The sequence below is a fragment of the Aethina tumida genome, chromosome 2 (genome assembly GCF_024364675.1).
Source record: "Aethina tumida isolate Nest 87 chromosome 2, icAetTumi1.1, whole genome shotgun sequence".
In the NCBI taxonomy this organism is placed as follows: domain Eukaryota; kingdom Metazoa; phylum Arthropoda; class Insecta; order Coleoptera; family Nitidulidae; genus Aethina; species Aethina tumida.
In genome coordinates this window covers 8,045,497-8,062,167 of record NC_065436.1, presented here as the reverse complement: position 1 = coordinate 8,062,167, position 16,671 = coordinate 8,045,497, and the positions used below count along the sequence as shown (strand labels likewise).

Sequence of the window (16,671 nt, the reverse complement as noted above, 5' to 3'; positions counted from 1 at the left end):
ACTTGAAATTAGATTATTATTAATACATGGCGATTAAAAATTATGGATTGGGAAAAAGTATTTTTCGAGGTAGATGTATATGATTAATTACTAAAATTTTAAGAGCTTTATTTTCAAATTTATCATTTCCAAACGATTTTGAAATTTGATCAATTTTTCATATTTTTATTATACTGTGCTTCAGGAAATTAACATATCTTAACAATAATAATCGTTCATTGATATTTTTCTCTGAAAATGGGAAATATAAAGTTATAGTTTTAAGAGTTTTATTTTCCAGTTAATATTAACTTGATATTAATAGTGTGTGTATCATATTCCATTTACTGTCTTGATTAGAATATTAGAAAATTAAACTCTTTGTATTTTTACATAAATAAATGTTAGGAGCACCACAACAGTAATAAACATTCAATATTACTTTTTTCTAAAAATGGGAAATATAAAGATATAAACTCTTTGTATTTTTACATAAATGAATTTTAGGAGCTTAATATTCACATATATCAAAATCCTTCTGATTTTCAAATTTAATATACATATCTACTGGAAATTAGATTATTTTTAATACATAGCGATTAAAAATGCTGGATTGGGAGAAAGTATTTTCCGATGAAGATGTATATGATGTAATAATGACACGTTATACACTAGTTCAAAAAAATGGGAAATATGACGGTATAAATACTTTGTATTTTTACATAAATAATTCAAACTTCCAAACGATATTGAAATTTAATATACATTTATTTTTTAAATTAGGCCATCATTAATTCAAAGTTATCAAAAATACCTGATTGAAAAAATTAAAATTGATCAATTTTCCATTTTTTATTTACAGTGCTTCAGGAAATTGACGTATCTTAACAATAATAATCGTTCATTGATTTTTTTTCTCTGAAAATGGAAAATATAAAGGTATAATTTTAAGAGTTTTATTTTAGAGTTAATATTAATTTGATATTAATAGTGTGTGTATCATATTCCATTTACTGTCTTGATTAGAATAGTGGTAAATTTTGATATGTATGGGTGGCACCCACTGGTGTTCTTTAAATAAGACTAACGTCATATTAATATCATATTTTAACATTTTAAACTACACCTGTTGTTTGTTGTCAACATATAAAATTTGTCTATTTCTACGAATAATATCACAACTACTAAAAGAGAGAGTTAGTATTTAAACAAATAATTTAATTACTTAACCCAAAAAGTTGATGATTATCAGAATTGATATTAAACCACACATATTAAGTTTTATTAGGATTTTAAATACACTGATACAAGTAATTAACTTTTTTTTATTTATTTATTATTTTTATTATTTTTAAAATAAAAATTATTATCAAGTAGCAAACAGTTTTTATTAATTTTAAAACACCATTTTTACAAGTGGTTTAGTTTTTAAAATAAAAAATCAGTGTATTTGTATAACAAATGCTTTATAATAGTCAGGACAAGACAGACATTGTACTAAAACTCCTACTCAAGATCATTTTCTGAGGCTTTCAACAACGGTTTGTAACCACAAGAATGTTACAACATCAAATGAGACTTATGCCCAATATAACCACCTTATTTGGCGGAGGCGCAATTATGGTGTGAGGAATCATTTCCCTAACAGCACCTACCGACCTAGTTGTGTTAAATAATGGCAACCTTAATGTTGAGCGTTACATTTTAGACATTCTGCAGGAATATATATGCGTATGCTCATTACATTGACCCAATTTTTTTACTAATTCTCGACCATATTCTGGCTATGTGGTCCTAAAATATGGCCAATTAATGAAAGGCACACTAGACCTACTGTAAGGAATTGTATGCTTCCATTTGCCAAAGATAAGATGAGTTTAAGGTGGGCTTTCCAGCATGATAACGATCCGAAATAGATATCTAAATTAGTGAGAAAATGGTTCGTTTCTCAAGCAGTACGTCTAAAGTCTTGGCTAGCACAGAGTTCAGATCTCAATACAGTTAAAAATCTTTGGAATGCAATTGATAGTAAAGTTCTAAATAAACTGTCAAATCAAAAAAATTAACTTATCGAACGATTAGTATGCAGTATCATAGTGCATAACTGATAATAATATATATATTTAAACGTCCACTTTTATAAAAACAAATAAAAATTCAACAATTTCCCCCTGTATCATTTTAATATAAAAAATGCAGAGTAATTAGAAATTATATTTTGGATAATTAACTCCATGATTGAGGTTTCTAAAAATGGCGAATGCGCACATTTAACTGAATCTTACCATGTTACTTAAACAGTATGTATGTACGATACAATCCAGAACTTTATTTTATTTTACGTATACTTTGTTTTTAAATTTATTGTTGTAAAAAGTAGTTAAAAAAAATATATATAATGTATAATTTGTAATTATTTTATGGTGGATGCGCTCACTAACTGTAATTAATCACAGTATTTCTTGGCTAAAGTTTGTATATTATTTCTTAATTTTTATCAATAAAATTATTTATATATGAAATTTTATATTTATTTCTAAACAAGTGTCCCGTTCAATCAATAAAAATGTTGCATGCTTGGTATAATTTTTGCATTGAACAATAGAAAACATATTTATTTTTAGATTTGTTTGAAATATTATATATAAATACGATTTATATCACTCACAACATATTTTTATAATGCGTATGCTTGATTCCCAGTATTTCCTGAAATAAAATGAATAAATAATATACTTATTTAAATTCCATACTTTACTTCAATCCACTTTTAAATGACAATTTAGAACTAGATTGACTTCTTAGTTGGAATTTTTTTACAAGGAAAAGTTTTAAAAAATTAATTTCCTCAATTATAACATTATGAATTGAATGAATGTTTCACACAAATTCTATCTGTTACAAGTACAAATATTAAAATTAATTAAAATATTAAAAGCTTTTTAAACACATTTTTAATAAAGTAAATAAAATAAACAAAATTATTTCTAAAAAATATTCAGTTAAAATTCTGAATTGTTGTTTTTAAGAGTAAATTAATTTATTTCTGTTATTTACAAAATAAAATTTAGTTGAAGTAATTAATTCTTGTGAATATTTGAAAATCTTATTTATTATTTATTTAAACAAATTAAACTTTAGTTATTACTTTATTATACATATAAGACTTTTTATAGTCTCTGTTAAGAATAATTTATTTCTCTTTAATATATTAATTTTAGTTGAATCATTTCAATTATTTAAGTATTTAAAATGATTTTATACTGTTTATTTATGCAAATTAAATTTAAATATATTTATAATAATAATGTAACTTACAAATTAATTTATTTTCTTATTTATTTTAATATATAACAATTTATTTTAATTGTTTATAAAAAACCTTGAACTTAACATTATAAATTAAGTCTTTTTATAGTCTCTTTTAACAATAAATTAAATTTATTTCACTTTATAGAATAATTATATAATTTTTACAGGTATTTAAAATTGTCTTACAATGTTTGTTTATGCAAATTATATTTAAATATATTTAATATAATAATTTAACTAACGAATTTACTTATTTTCTTATTAACTTTAACAAAAATAAAAATTTATTTTAATAGTTTATAAAAAATCTTGAATTTAACATTCCAAATATAAATTACGATTTTTTATATAATATATTACATTTATTTCACATTATAAAATAATTTACTAATTTTTATAATTATCTTATAATGTTTATTTATTCAAATTATATTAACGTAACTTATAAATTTATTTATTTTCTTATTAACTTTAATAAATATAACAATTTATTTTAATTGTTTATAAAAAACCTTGAATTTAACATTATAAGTATAAATTAAGATTTTTTTATAGTATTTTTTAATAATAAATTAAATTTATTTCACTTTATAAAATAACTTGGCTTAAACTAATGTTTATAAGTAATTAAAATTATCTTATAATATTTATTTATGCAAATTAAATTTAAATATATTTAATATAATAATTTAACTAACGAATTTACTTATTTTCTTATTAACTTTAATAAAAATAACAAATTTATTTTAATTGTTTATAAAAAACCTTGATTTTAATATTATATATTACTTTAATTAAAAATAAAATTATATATTATTTTATAAAATAATTTGGCTTAAAATAATTTTTATAAGTAATTAAATCTTATAATATTTATTTATGCAAATTAAATTTAATGTAATAATTTTACTTAAAAATTATCTGAAGACTCTATTATATAATTTTCTTAAATATTTGAAAGTTCTAGATTAAAAATATCCTGTATAATTTGAATTGGAAATAACAGAACCGTGGATACGGTTCGAGGCGATTTGTACAAACATTTAATCGTTTAAAGCCTTCAAATTGTTATTAGCGCTTTTAACATAAAAGTTTATTGCAATAATAAATTGCTAGTGAATCTTCGTACTGCACATTTCACATAATAATATTCGTTTTAGTTACAAAGTGGGTGTAGAATTTTTGTATGTTTAATTCTATTACCATTTATTTCAACTTTTTGTAAAGTCTGGCACATTCTTATTATTATTAAAAATTTAACTGCTTTAAAATGAACATAATGGGATTCTGCTCAGTTTCTCGTTGAGTCTCGACAAAAATTAATGATAAAATAACTAAATATATAACAATAAGTAAATTGAAAATATTCTTTAACTAAAAGTGAGTCACAATTTCTTGTCCCTTATCAGTGCAACAGGAATTTTTTATAGTTTCCAAAGTATCTATCATAAGATCTATAGTTTTTATGAATTCGTTTATTGAAAATATGAGTAACTGTATTAAAAAATTACTTATGCATTAAGGAATTGGAATCTTTTAATAAAAGTTTGCATTTGGTTTTTGCATCTGATACCAAGTTAAGGTATTGATCTTCAATTTCTATTTGCTCTGTTTCGTCCTCATCCTTGATCAACAATTCAATTTTGGTTTGAGTGGTTTCAAAGTCCCTAAATAAATAGTATAATTTTTCAAGACGGCTCTCAGTTTCCTTTTGACTTGACTATCTAATACAAACCATTTACATAATACAGGATTTCAATTCGTTTGCCATTTTAATATATACGTAGATGTGTAGATATGTAGTTATGATTGAATTTTTATTTTTGACAGAAAAACTAATTTGCGGTGTACATAAAAAACTCTACATGACTTGGAATAAAAAGAATGCGTACGTAAAAAATGGAGGCAAGCTATATTACAAAAATAGCCATAAATCTGGATACATATTAAAAAACCTTAAGACTGATCGGCCTTCTTATGAACAGGATCTTGTTTACTGCTTTCTTTTTCTTTGAGGTGTTCCGCCTGGCTTCAAGAAACGTAGTCCGGGTTCCGGACATGGATTTTTTCTTTGAAAATGTGATAGATTGCTGATATCCTGTTGTTGTTTGTTTTGTAGTTATTTATTACTTAATAATTAATTTGTAATTATTACATTGGTGGATTATATTATTGGAAAAATCTTCAACATATCAATTTTATGTGCATTCAATAATTTGAATAATTTTCATGATTTATAATTCTCATGTTTGATCATTAATTAATTAATTTTTACTCGTGACTTTAGGTGATATTATATAAAAAATATTAATAGAAAATATATTAAAATATTAAAAATCTTGATCATGTAATAAAATTTCGAATATTTTAACTATAAATTATAATGTGGTATGTGAGTATATAAGTTAACCTGAAAATTGTATTTGTTTTTTATACCTATAAACTGAAAAATTTATTAACTTATAAAGTTAACTTAAATCCGCAATGGACAATAAAAAGTCAATTTAAATATTCAAATCTTTCCCAAACACACAAAAATTTATTTCGTTATAAAGCTCCTGTACCCTGTCATAAAATGCCTTAGCAATTTATATATTTATACCATTTATATAATTCAATATTTAAATTCTGATTTTCATTTAAATGACACGACACGAAATAACAATTTACTTTTAAAGAAGTTTAGACAAATGTATTTTCGAATGGTGCAACTGAATCAATTACTTTGTTATTAACATTGTTGCTGAAACTAAAGTTCAAAAAACATTTTCTTATTAAAATTATAACTATAAGGTTTTATTCAGTACACATACATCTTTGAATACTGAAATGTAATATTTCAGATTTAATTGGACTAATTTTTTACGTTCTGCTTGCTCCGCCGAAGAAACATTTTAACTTCAAATGCAACGATTTCTTTGCAAAGAAATGTATTATAGTAGAAGAGGATTTCATACAAGTACATTTTAACGTATAATGAGTGTTTTATTCATAAAATACTTTTTTTAGTTCGTTAGTATGTTTCAACTGAGAACCTCTTTAAACATAACTGAAAGAAGTAAGGAAAATTCAACAATTTTTTAAAGTTCAGATATAAACAGACTTCATTATAGTTCAAATATACATGTTTAATATACATTAGAAACTTTAACATTTTTTATCGTTTTCTGATGGATTTTATTAGATTTTTTTTAAGAAATTACTTATTATTTAGAAGTGAATATTAGTCCAGTCATCTTAGTCAAAATTAGGTGAATATCTTGGAAATCGAAATACCCAGCTATAAACTCGTATAAACTTATATTTTGACATCCCAGAACTTACCTCAAAATTCACACATGAAGGATAGTCGCAACTTAAAAAGTCAGTCTTTTGACCTCTGAGTTTTGGGATGTCAAAATATAAGTTTATACGAGGTTATAGTTGGGTATCTCGATTTCCGAAAAGAACTTCCTTTAATGACTGGACTATATCTGGTTAAAAAAAAACATTTTCCTTAAATTTGATATAAAAGGCTTTGCCTGCACATAAAAGATGTATCGACTTGGAAGTTATTTATGGTGTCTATGTCCTCCATTTATTACAAACATTATTTTTTTTCTTTCTTCATTTCTTTTCCAATTTAATGTACTTAATTGTCAATTTCAAGAATTTTTGTTATACTTAATTGTCAATTTCAAGAATTTTTGTTATACTTTTTGTTAAAATTCTTTTACTATATCTCATGGTATTGCTAATCCTTTAAATATTGAAAGGGGTAGTTCAAAGTTTCCTTTGCTATATTGTCCTTATTTTAAAGGTATTTTTATTTTTATAGCTTTTTTACATAAGCTTTATTTTGACTACACTGCAAAGTTTTCAAATTTAATCTAAAGTTTTAAACGGAATGATACATATTTTATATATCAGTATTATATATAAAACATAAAAGTTGCATATTGCTATCTCTTTTCTTACTAGAGATATAAACAAAAACAGAAAAATATTATTATAGATACACATTTATAGATGATATATTGTTATTAGAAATTTTATGACATATGGCCAATGGCCACTATCATTCGGTTACACGGTACACATTTATGTAATATTTAGAATATATATTAAAGACAGTTTTATGATAAGTCACGTCTATGTCATTGAAAGGAAATAGATCCTTTAAAATTTAAAAAGTATGTATGGTTTATATTTTATGGACGACTTGCCTTTCCTTCCACACTACTTACGCAGACACATTCTGTATAAAATTGTTACATCCCATTAATATTTTTATAAAACTATATTTCAAAGCAGTTTTGAATATCTTGAATGTTATTTATTAAGACAAACTGAAAGGAAAAATGAGAATGTCATAAAATTAAAATTTAACTTAAGGAATTTCTTATGGAATATTTTAAATCTATAGTCAGGTCATTAAATTACGAATCGTATTTAATTTTTACCAATCGTTTGTTTTGATTAGCAGGAATTTATTAAGATAATAAGTTGAATTTCAAAAATGTTTGATTGGGTATGAATGGATAATTTACCTTTTGTTATTTTGACTCAGGTCAGTATCGTATTCCAGTTTAAAAGAGTTAATTGTATGAAGAAGGTTTCTATATTAAAACGAATTTTCTGCTTCATTTTAAAATTGTCAGAAAATTTATTGGTCACCAACATATCGATTGTATCTTCGGGGATGGTTTTGCGTCTATTTTTCAATTTTCTGGATTTCTTCTTTTTTGTAAAGAATTCAACACATTTTGTATTTCAAATAAAAATTTCTTTGTAATATGCATAACAATCGTCGTTAATATGTCATTTTTACTTAATGTGGTGTTCTTCTGTTTATCTTTAAAGTTCAGTATCGGTTTTAAAATTTCAAAAACATATGGGCTTGCATATGTGGGGATGGATCTATTAGTTTTCCTGTAAAGTCTTGGTATGGATTTAACTGTTTGTAGATGAACTAAACATTCTTTTATAATTGATTGTGTTAAATATTCTTTAAGTCTGTTAGACATTTCCTGAATTATCTTACACTGAGATTTTATATGTTTTAAAACTATTATACTTGAACATTCAGGTAGTCCATGGTATAATGAGTTATTACTGACAAACTCCAATAAAACCTATTAAAGTCGATAACAAAAACTGCTCTAAATCCTGCCTTTCTATTACCGAGTTACTTTTCAGTTTTTGAATCAAACCACATTCTATATCTAGACAACAATAGCATGCTTAACATAACAAATTTGTCTGATAAATGGGTGATGAATACTTTGGGACAGAAGCATTGAACCAAAGCATAATGCAGACACTGCGAAATTTTCAATGAATATTTATGATTAGTTGCATCTGCATAAACATTTTTACCCAAACTATCAACAAAATCGGTTTCAAATTGACTTGATATTTGTTGGAATCGTATCTCAAAATAAACGGGCAAATTAAATCGGAGTAAATAGTAACGAAACGACTTATCTACCATTAAAGTGTTTGGATCACCACATTTTACAGATAATTTTGTAAGAAATTTAAGTGTATCCTGGAAACGACTTTGAAATAAATCAGGATTTTCAGGATCTGTGGCAAATGGTAAATATTTCCTACACGCTTCATCTATTTCAGGCCAAATACTAAATTGAATGAAATTATACCTTGGATGAGCCTCGCAAGTTAGATTAAATTTGCATTCAATGTATTCTAATATTTTGTCATAAAAATTATTAATATTTGTTTCTTTTAAGCCTCCTTTTTGTCCTACAAAGAGTTCTGCCAAAAACGGTTTTTGCTATATATTCCCCACCATATTTATATATTTCATTTTTTCTATTTGTGTTTTCTACAATATTCAAAGACTGAGTTAAATTAGCATTGAAATTGTAACTAATGCTGCTTGAAATGTTTTCAATGACTTGTTTAAATAATTTTAATTCGATTTTCATTAAATGGTTGTTTAAATCTGAAACATCCAATAGATTACTTGCAGGAATCTTGTAAAATAAATACTTTGTAAATATAATATCCAATGTCACAGGGTCCCTTAAATAATCTTTTTGATAAATCTCCTCGAATTGATTACATAAACTTGTTAATAATTCAATCTTAATTTTGTTCTTGTTTAATAATTTCAAAGCATTTAGTTTATCACTAACTGTATTTGTGACGATTTTCATACAAGTCTTCAGAATGTTAATGTCACATTTTAAAAATCAACATCTTCGTATAACTTTTACATTTTAGGTTTAATACTTGCGACATCCTCAGCTAAATTGATTATATTTTCTGTGTCTTTTGCTAAATTGCTTCTTGTCTTTGTTTCAATTTCTTTGAATATTTCTTGTGTTTTAACCAATTTTTACCCAAACTATCAACAAAATCAGTTTCAAATTGACTTTTGACAACTTATCTACCATTAAGGTGTTTGGATTCCCCCATTTTACATAATATTTTCTAAGAAATTTTTGAAAAGTCTTTGAAATAAGTTAGGATTTCAAGGAGCTGAGGTTGTGGTAACAAACCAAAACAACTGTTAAACCACATGATTTTTATCCTGTATTTCTGTAAAAATTATTACAGAATATTTAAATTCTCAGTAACTAACGTGGGAATATATTAAAGTAATTAGACTTTATTATGTCGATGGTGTTATGATGTTGAAACGTGTTGCCATGACTTCGTAAATTATGAAATATGCAGATTGGAAAAAATGTACATATAGAACACGTAATTACCTCCCTCTAACAACTAGGAAAAGACAGGTATAAACATGTTCATGGAGTTATTTAAGTATGTGGAGTTAATACTGGATTTCTATAAAGTACAACAAATGGTGTAAATACAGAAAATCCATAAGATCTTCAGAGAGTATTCGTACCTAACATTTACGATGGAACATGTTTATAAATGATCCCATTTATTTTGTAATGCTTTCAGTTATTTCTTGGTGAGCTCTTCGGAAATCACCCAAAACATTTGATACTTGAAAATATACACAGGTAACTTTTTATCAACATATATAGACATCTATTAAAATTTTGACAATATATGTCATCTCATAAAATGAATACGAAGTATGAAAATATTACTTTAAAATCATTTGAAGACAAATCATTCAATCGAGATCTTTTTTCAAAGTTCGTCCAGAAATCCGTTTTGGAAAACATCAAAATTAAAACACAAGAAATATTTGAAGAAATTGAAATAAAGACAAGAAACAATTTGGCGAAAGACACAGAAAACATAATTAATTTAGCTGAGGATGTCGCAAGTATTAAACCAAAAATTCAAAAGTTATACGAAGATGTTGATATTTTAAAATGTGACATTAACATTCTGAAGACTTGTATGAAAATCGTCAGAAACACATTTAGTGATAAACTAAATGCTTTGAAATTATTAAACAAGAACAAAATTAAGATTGAATTATTAACAAGTTTATGTAATCATTTCGTGGACATTTGTCAAAAAGATTATTTAGGGGATCCAGTGACATTGGACATTATATTTACAAAGTATTTATTTTACAAGATTCCTGCAAGCAATCTATTGGATGTTTCAGATTTAAACAACCATTTAATGAAAATCGAATTAAAATTATTTAACCAGGTGATTGAAAACATTTCAAGCAGTGTTAATTACAATCTCAACGCTAATTTAACTCTGTCTTTGAACATTATAGAAGACACAAATAGAAAGAATGAAATATATAAATATGTTGGAGAACACATAGCAAAACCGTTCTTAACAGGACTCTTTGCAGGACAACAAGGAGGCTTAGAAGTAACGAATATTAATAATTTTTATGACAAAATATTAGAATACATTGAATGCAAATTGAATGTAATTTGCGAGGCTCATCCAAGATATAATTTCATTCAATTTAGTATTTGGCCTGAAATAGATGAAGCGTGTAGGAAATATTTACAATTTGCCACAGCTCCTGGAAATCCTGATTTATTTCAAAGTCGTTTCCAGGATACACTTAAATTTCTTACAAAATTATCTGTAAAATGTGGTGATCCAAACACTTTAATGGTAGATAAGTCGTTTCGTGACCATTTACTCCGATTTAATTTACCCGTTTATTTTGAGATACGATTCCAACAAATATCAAGCCAATTTGAAACTGATTTTGTTGATAGTTTGGGTAAAAATGTTTATGCAGATGCAAATAATCATAAATATTCATTGAAAATTTCGCAGTCTCTGCATTATGCTCTGGTTCAATGCTTCTGTCCCGAAGTATTCATCACCCACTTATCAGACAAATTTGTTATGTTAAGCATGTTATTGTTGTCTAGATATCGAATGTGGTTTGATTTAAAACTGAAGAGTAACTCGTTTATAGATAGGCAGGATTTAGAGCAGTTTTTGTTGTCGTCTTTAATAGATTTTGAATACTTATTGGAGTTTGTCAGTAATAACTCATTATACCATGGACTACCAGAAGGTATAAATAGAATAGTTTTAAAACTTATAGAATCTCAGTGTAAGGTAATTCAGGATATGTCTAATAGACTTGAAGAGTATTTAACACAATCAATTATAAAAGAATGTTTAGTTCATCTACAAACAGTTAAATCCATACCAAGACTTTACAGGAAAACTAATAGATCCATCCCCACATATGCAAGCCCATATGTTTTTGAAATTTTAAAACCGATACTGAACTTCAAAGATAAACAGAAAAATACCGCATTAATTAAAAACGACATTTTAACAACGATTGTTATGCAAGTTGCAAAGGACTTTTTATTTGAGATACAAAATGTGTTGAATTCTTTACAAAAAACGAAGGAATCCATAAGGAAATTGAAAAACAGACATAAAACCGTCACCGAAGACGCAATCGATATGTCGGCGACCAATAAATTTTCGGATGAATTTAAAATGAAGCAGCAGATTCGTCTTGATATAGAATATTTTCTTCATAAGATTAACTCTCTCAGTCTAGAATATGATACTGATTTGAGCCTGAGACTAAAATATGAATTGGATAAATTAAATTAAATGCTTAATAATTATAGTCTATAAATAGTAAATTTAAGTATTCATTATGTATATGTTATATGAATAAACTGTGTTACATTATGATTTTTATTACTTTAATTAGAAAAACTATGAAAATTATGTAAATTGGAAAAATTAGAAAAATTGGAAAAATAAAATTTTGAAAAATTATTAAAAAAAATTATAATAAAAATTATTGAAAAATTTATTATATTAAAAAATTAAAAATTTGCAAATTATAAAAATTATAAAAATTATAAAAATTATAAAAATTATAAAAATTATAAAAATTATAAAAATTATAAAAATTATAAAAATTATAAAAATTATAAAAATTATAAAAATTATAAAAATTATAAAAATTATAAAAATTATAAAAATTATAAAAATTATAAAAATTATAAAAATTATAAAAATTATAAAAATTATAAAAATTATAAAAATTATAAAAATTATAAAAATTATAAAAATTATAAAAATTATAAAAATTATAAAAATTATAAAAATTATAAAAATTATAAAAATTATAAAAATTATAAAAATTATAAAAATTATAAAAATTATAAAAATTATAAAAATTATAAAAATTATAAAAATTATAAAAATTATAAAAATTATTAAAATTATAAAAATTATAAAAATTATAAAAATTATAAAAATTATAAAAATTATAAAAATTATAAAAATTATAAAAATTATAAAAATTATAAAAATTATAAAAATTATAAAAATTATAAAAATTATAAAAATTATAGAAATTATAAAAATTATAAAAATTATAAAAATTATAAAAATTATAAAAATTATAAAAATTATAAAAATTATAAAAATTATAAAAATTATAAAAATTATAAAAATTATAAAAATTATAAAAATTATAAAAAATTATAAAAATTATAAAAATTTTAAAAATTATAAAAATTATAAAAATTATAAAAATTATAAAAATTATAAAAATTATAAAAATTATAAAAATTATAAAAATTATAAAAATTATAAAAATTATAAAAATTATAAAAATTATAAAAATTATAAAAATTATAAAATTATAAAAATTATAAAAATTATAAAAATTATAAAAATTATAAAAATTATAAAAATTATAAAAATTATAAAAATTATAAAAATTATAAAAATTATAAAAATTATAAAAATTATAAAAATTATAAAAATTATAAAATTATAAAAATTTTAAAAATTATAAAAATTATAAAAATTATAAAAATTATAAAAATTATAAAAATTATAAAAATTATAAAAATTATAAAAATTATAAAAATTATAAAAATTATAAAAATTATAAAAATTATAAAAATTATAAAAATTATAAAAATTATAAAAATTATAAAAATTATAAAAATTATAAAAATTATAAAAATTATAAAAATTATAAAAATTATAAAAATTATAAAAATTATAAAAATTATAAAAATTATAAAAATTATAAAAATTATAAAAATTATAAAAATTATAAAAATTATAAAAATTATAAAAATTATAAAAATTATAAAAATTATAAAAATTATAAAAATTATAAAAATTATAAAAATTATAAAAATTATAAAAATTATAAAAATTATAAAAATTATAAAAATTATAAAAATTATAAAAATTATAAAAATTATAAAAATTATAAAAATTATAAAAATTATAAAAATTATAAAAATTATAAAAATTATAAAAATTATAAAAATTATAAAAATTATAAAAATTATAAGGATTTAAAAATAAAATTAAGGATTTAAAAATATGAAAAACATGAAAAATTTGAAAAATTTTTAGAAAAATTAGAAAGATTGAAAAAGTTAGAAAAATTGGAAAATTAATTAGAAAAATTAGAAATATGAAATTAAAAAAATTAAAAAAATTAGAAAGATTAGAAAAATTAGAAAAATTAGAAAAATTAGAAAAATTAGAATAAATAAAAAATTAGAAAAATAGTTTATAAATCGTAAATGTAACTATGTATACTTTATGTATATGTTACATGAATAAACGTATAATATTATGGTTTTTATTATTTATTGCAGTAAAAATATAATTATTTATTTCTCTCTGGTATGGAAGTGGTATTTCCAAGAAAGAGATTCAAAAATTAATATTATTTAATTGTCATTTAATCACATAAGCTTTAATGAATATTATAAAATAACATATCAAAATTAACGTTAATAATATGTGACATAAAACTTTATACTAAATGTGTAATTTGTAATTCTAAGTTGTGAACCACGTGAGGTTTTTACTTGTTAATTTAAGATGAAGAACAATTTTTGACATTTTTTGGCTGGACCGGAAAGTAATGTCGCTTTCTTACATTAAATTCAATTTTAATAAATCTTTGGATTGGAATAGAAACACGTTATAAAGAAACCTTTTGTTAAGATATAGGAAATTATTCAAATTAATATTGACCTTGGCAATTAAGCCTAAAAAATTATATGTAAACCGAGTTGAAAGTAAAAAATAATACTATTCAAATTCATTATTAAGGAAGAACTTTCAACACACGTTGCTCAATTTTAGGGTAAATAGACTTGATCCACTACCACCTTGAACCCCTTATGTATCGATTAGATTATCATTTAAATAATATATGTATAATAGGCTTGTTTTAATTAATAATTAATTGATTAATTGTTAGGATAATTATTAGAAAATTGCAACTCATTTAACCACATTTTCTATTCAAATTGTTTCTACTTTATCATATTTTAATTAATTTACAATGTAATTTCTGATTTGAGTGGGGTATATCCTGCTGGGGGACTTAACCAGACTCTCCTGTTATAAAGATTTGATATTTACTCTCTCAAATTGAAAACTCATTTACATTTTTGGTTAGTTTGTCGACTGTGTTAATTTGCTTGGTCAACTGAATTTTCACCACTTAACACTTAGATCTATTTGCATGACCATGTAAACAGTAATATCACAAAATTAAAATTTCGCCTCTAGTCTACACAGATTATTGTCAACTTAAAGTCACCATTTGTTAAAACATATTTGATTCGGATTTTTTGTATTACAGTTTATAGCCAAATGTAGGTTTTCTATTTAATCGACATTCCTAATTCATTGTCCATTGCCTGACATTGGTATTCTCATTAAAAGCGTTCGATTTCCTATAGTTTTATAGATGCAATTCTGTGTCTTCAAACAAATAAATTTTTAGATTTAAAGTTATTGGAAATTTAAATTAAAGCAACTCGATTCGGCTTTGCAATTTAATGGGAAATTATAATGTGGCTTTGCGAAAACCACCATTTTAATAAAGTTCAAATCGCATCGAATACTAAAATATATTATTACGAGAAAATTATTTCATTTTTATCAAGTTAATTAAATTTATTCTGTGGTCAAAATATATTAAACAAGATCAATTGTCCAAAACGTGTGGTTTTAATTTAATTTTTATTTAATTTTACGAAATAAAAAGTTAATAATAACTATGTCCCTTTATAAAAGGGATTTTAATTTAAATTAAAATGAACAGTTCTTTTTATAAAATGATTATTTCTGTTAATTTATTACTCTACATATGAACGATAGTATATATTATTGAGGTATCATAATCATTTTCGCATTTTTCATTTCCTATTAAAGTTTAACCATCTCTTAAGTTGTTTACCCGTTTCACGTCTCACTTGAGCACAGCTTTTGTCAACCACTGGAAAAATATGCAAATCGGAGTTAATTTACTACGCATTTCTGAAATTGAGACCATTAGAATGATTGCAAACTTGAGAGCTTTGTTCAATTGACTTGCAAGCCATAGTTGCCATTTGAAATGTTTTATTCAGCAGCCTTTCTAAAAGAGATTCATAAAATTTATCTGTTATTCATTATTTAAATGAGATAAAAATTACTTTTTAATGTAATAATAGAAAATATAATATTACCTTCCTTTATCAATATTATGTAATAATTATAAGTTTAGACAACTTTTATATATTTTATTTTAATTCGTATTACTTCTGGTATTAATTTTAATTTCATCTACTTTTAACTATAAATATTGTTTTTCTCTATTTGATTTTTTCCGAGTACACAGTAAATATTTACTATGTGATTAATGGAGATTTAATGTAATTACCTATTTTGTATGTTTATTCAATTGATATGAAGTTGAATTGATGATAAGTGAAAATCAATACATACTTGGAAATATAATCTGTTTCACAGTACAAATTATTCATTAAAATTTTCCAGTTATAACTGATCATTTAACATATAATTGTGTTTTCAAAATTGATTGAAAATATCAACTAATTATAATTTGGTTTTTTTTAATCAACATTTTTTTTACAAAATGAGACAATGAAAATTACAAATATTATTTTATATTGTCTTATTGAATAACCCAAATAATTTTTGTTTATA

General features: G+C 22.6%; 2 protein-coding genes across 3 annotated transcripts in view; both read left to right on the top strand.

Moving 5' to 3' along the window:
- The window catches only part of LOC109603454 (potassium voltage-gated channel protein Shab), a 176,857-nt gene that overhangs the window by 92,642 nt on the left and 67,544 nt on the right, over positions 1 to 16,671 (top strand). The window lies entirely within an intron of this gene.
- On the top strand, positions 11,611 to 12,279 carry LOC126264479 (conserved oligomeric Golgi complex subunit 2-like; the record flags this gene model as incomplete). Its single annotated transcript, XM_049962634.1, has 2 exons — positions 11,611 to 11,728; positions 11,782 to 12,279. Coding segments are annotated over exons 1-2 (513 nt in total), but the record flags the coding sequence as incomplete, so codon positions are not given.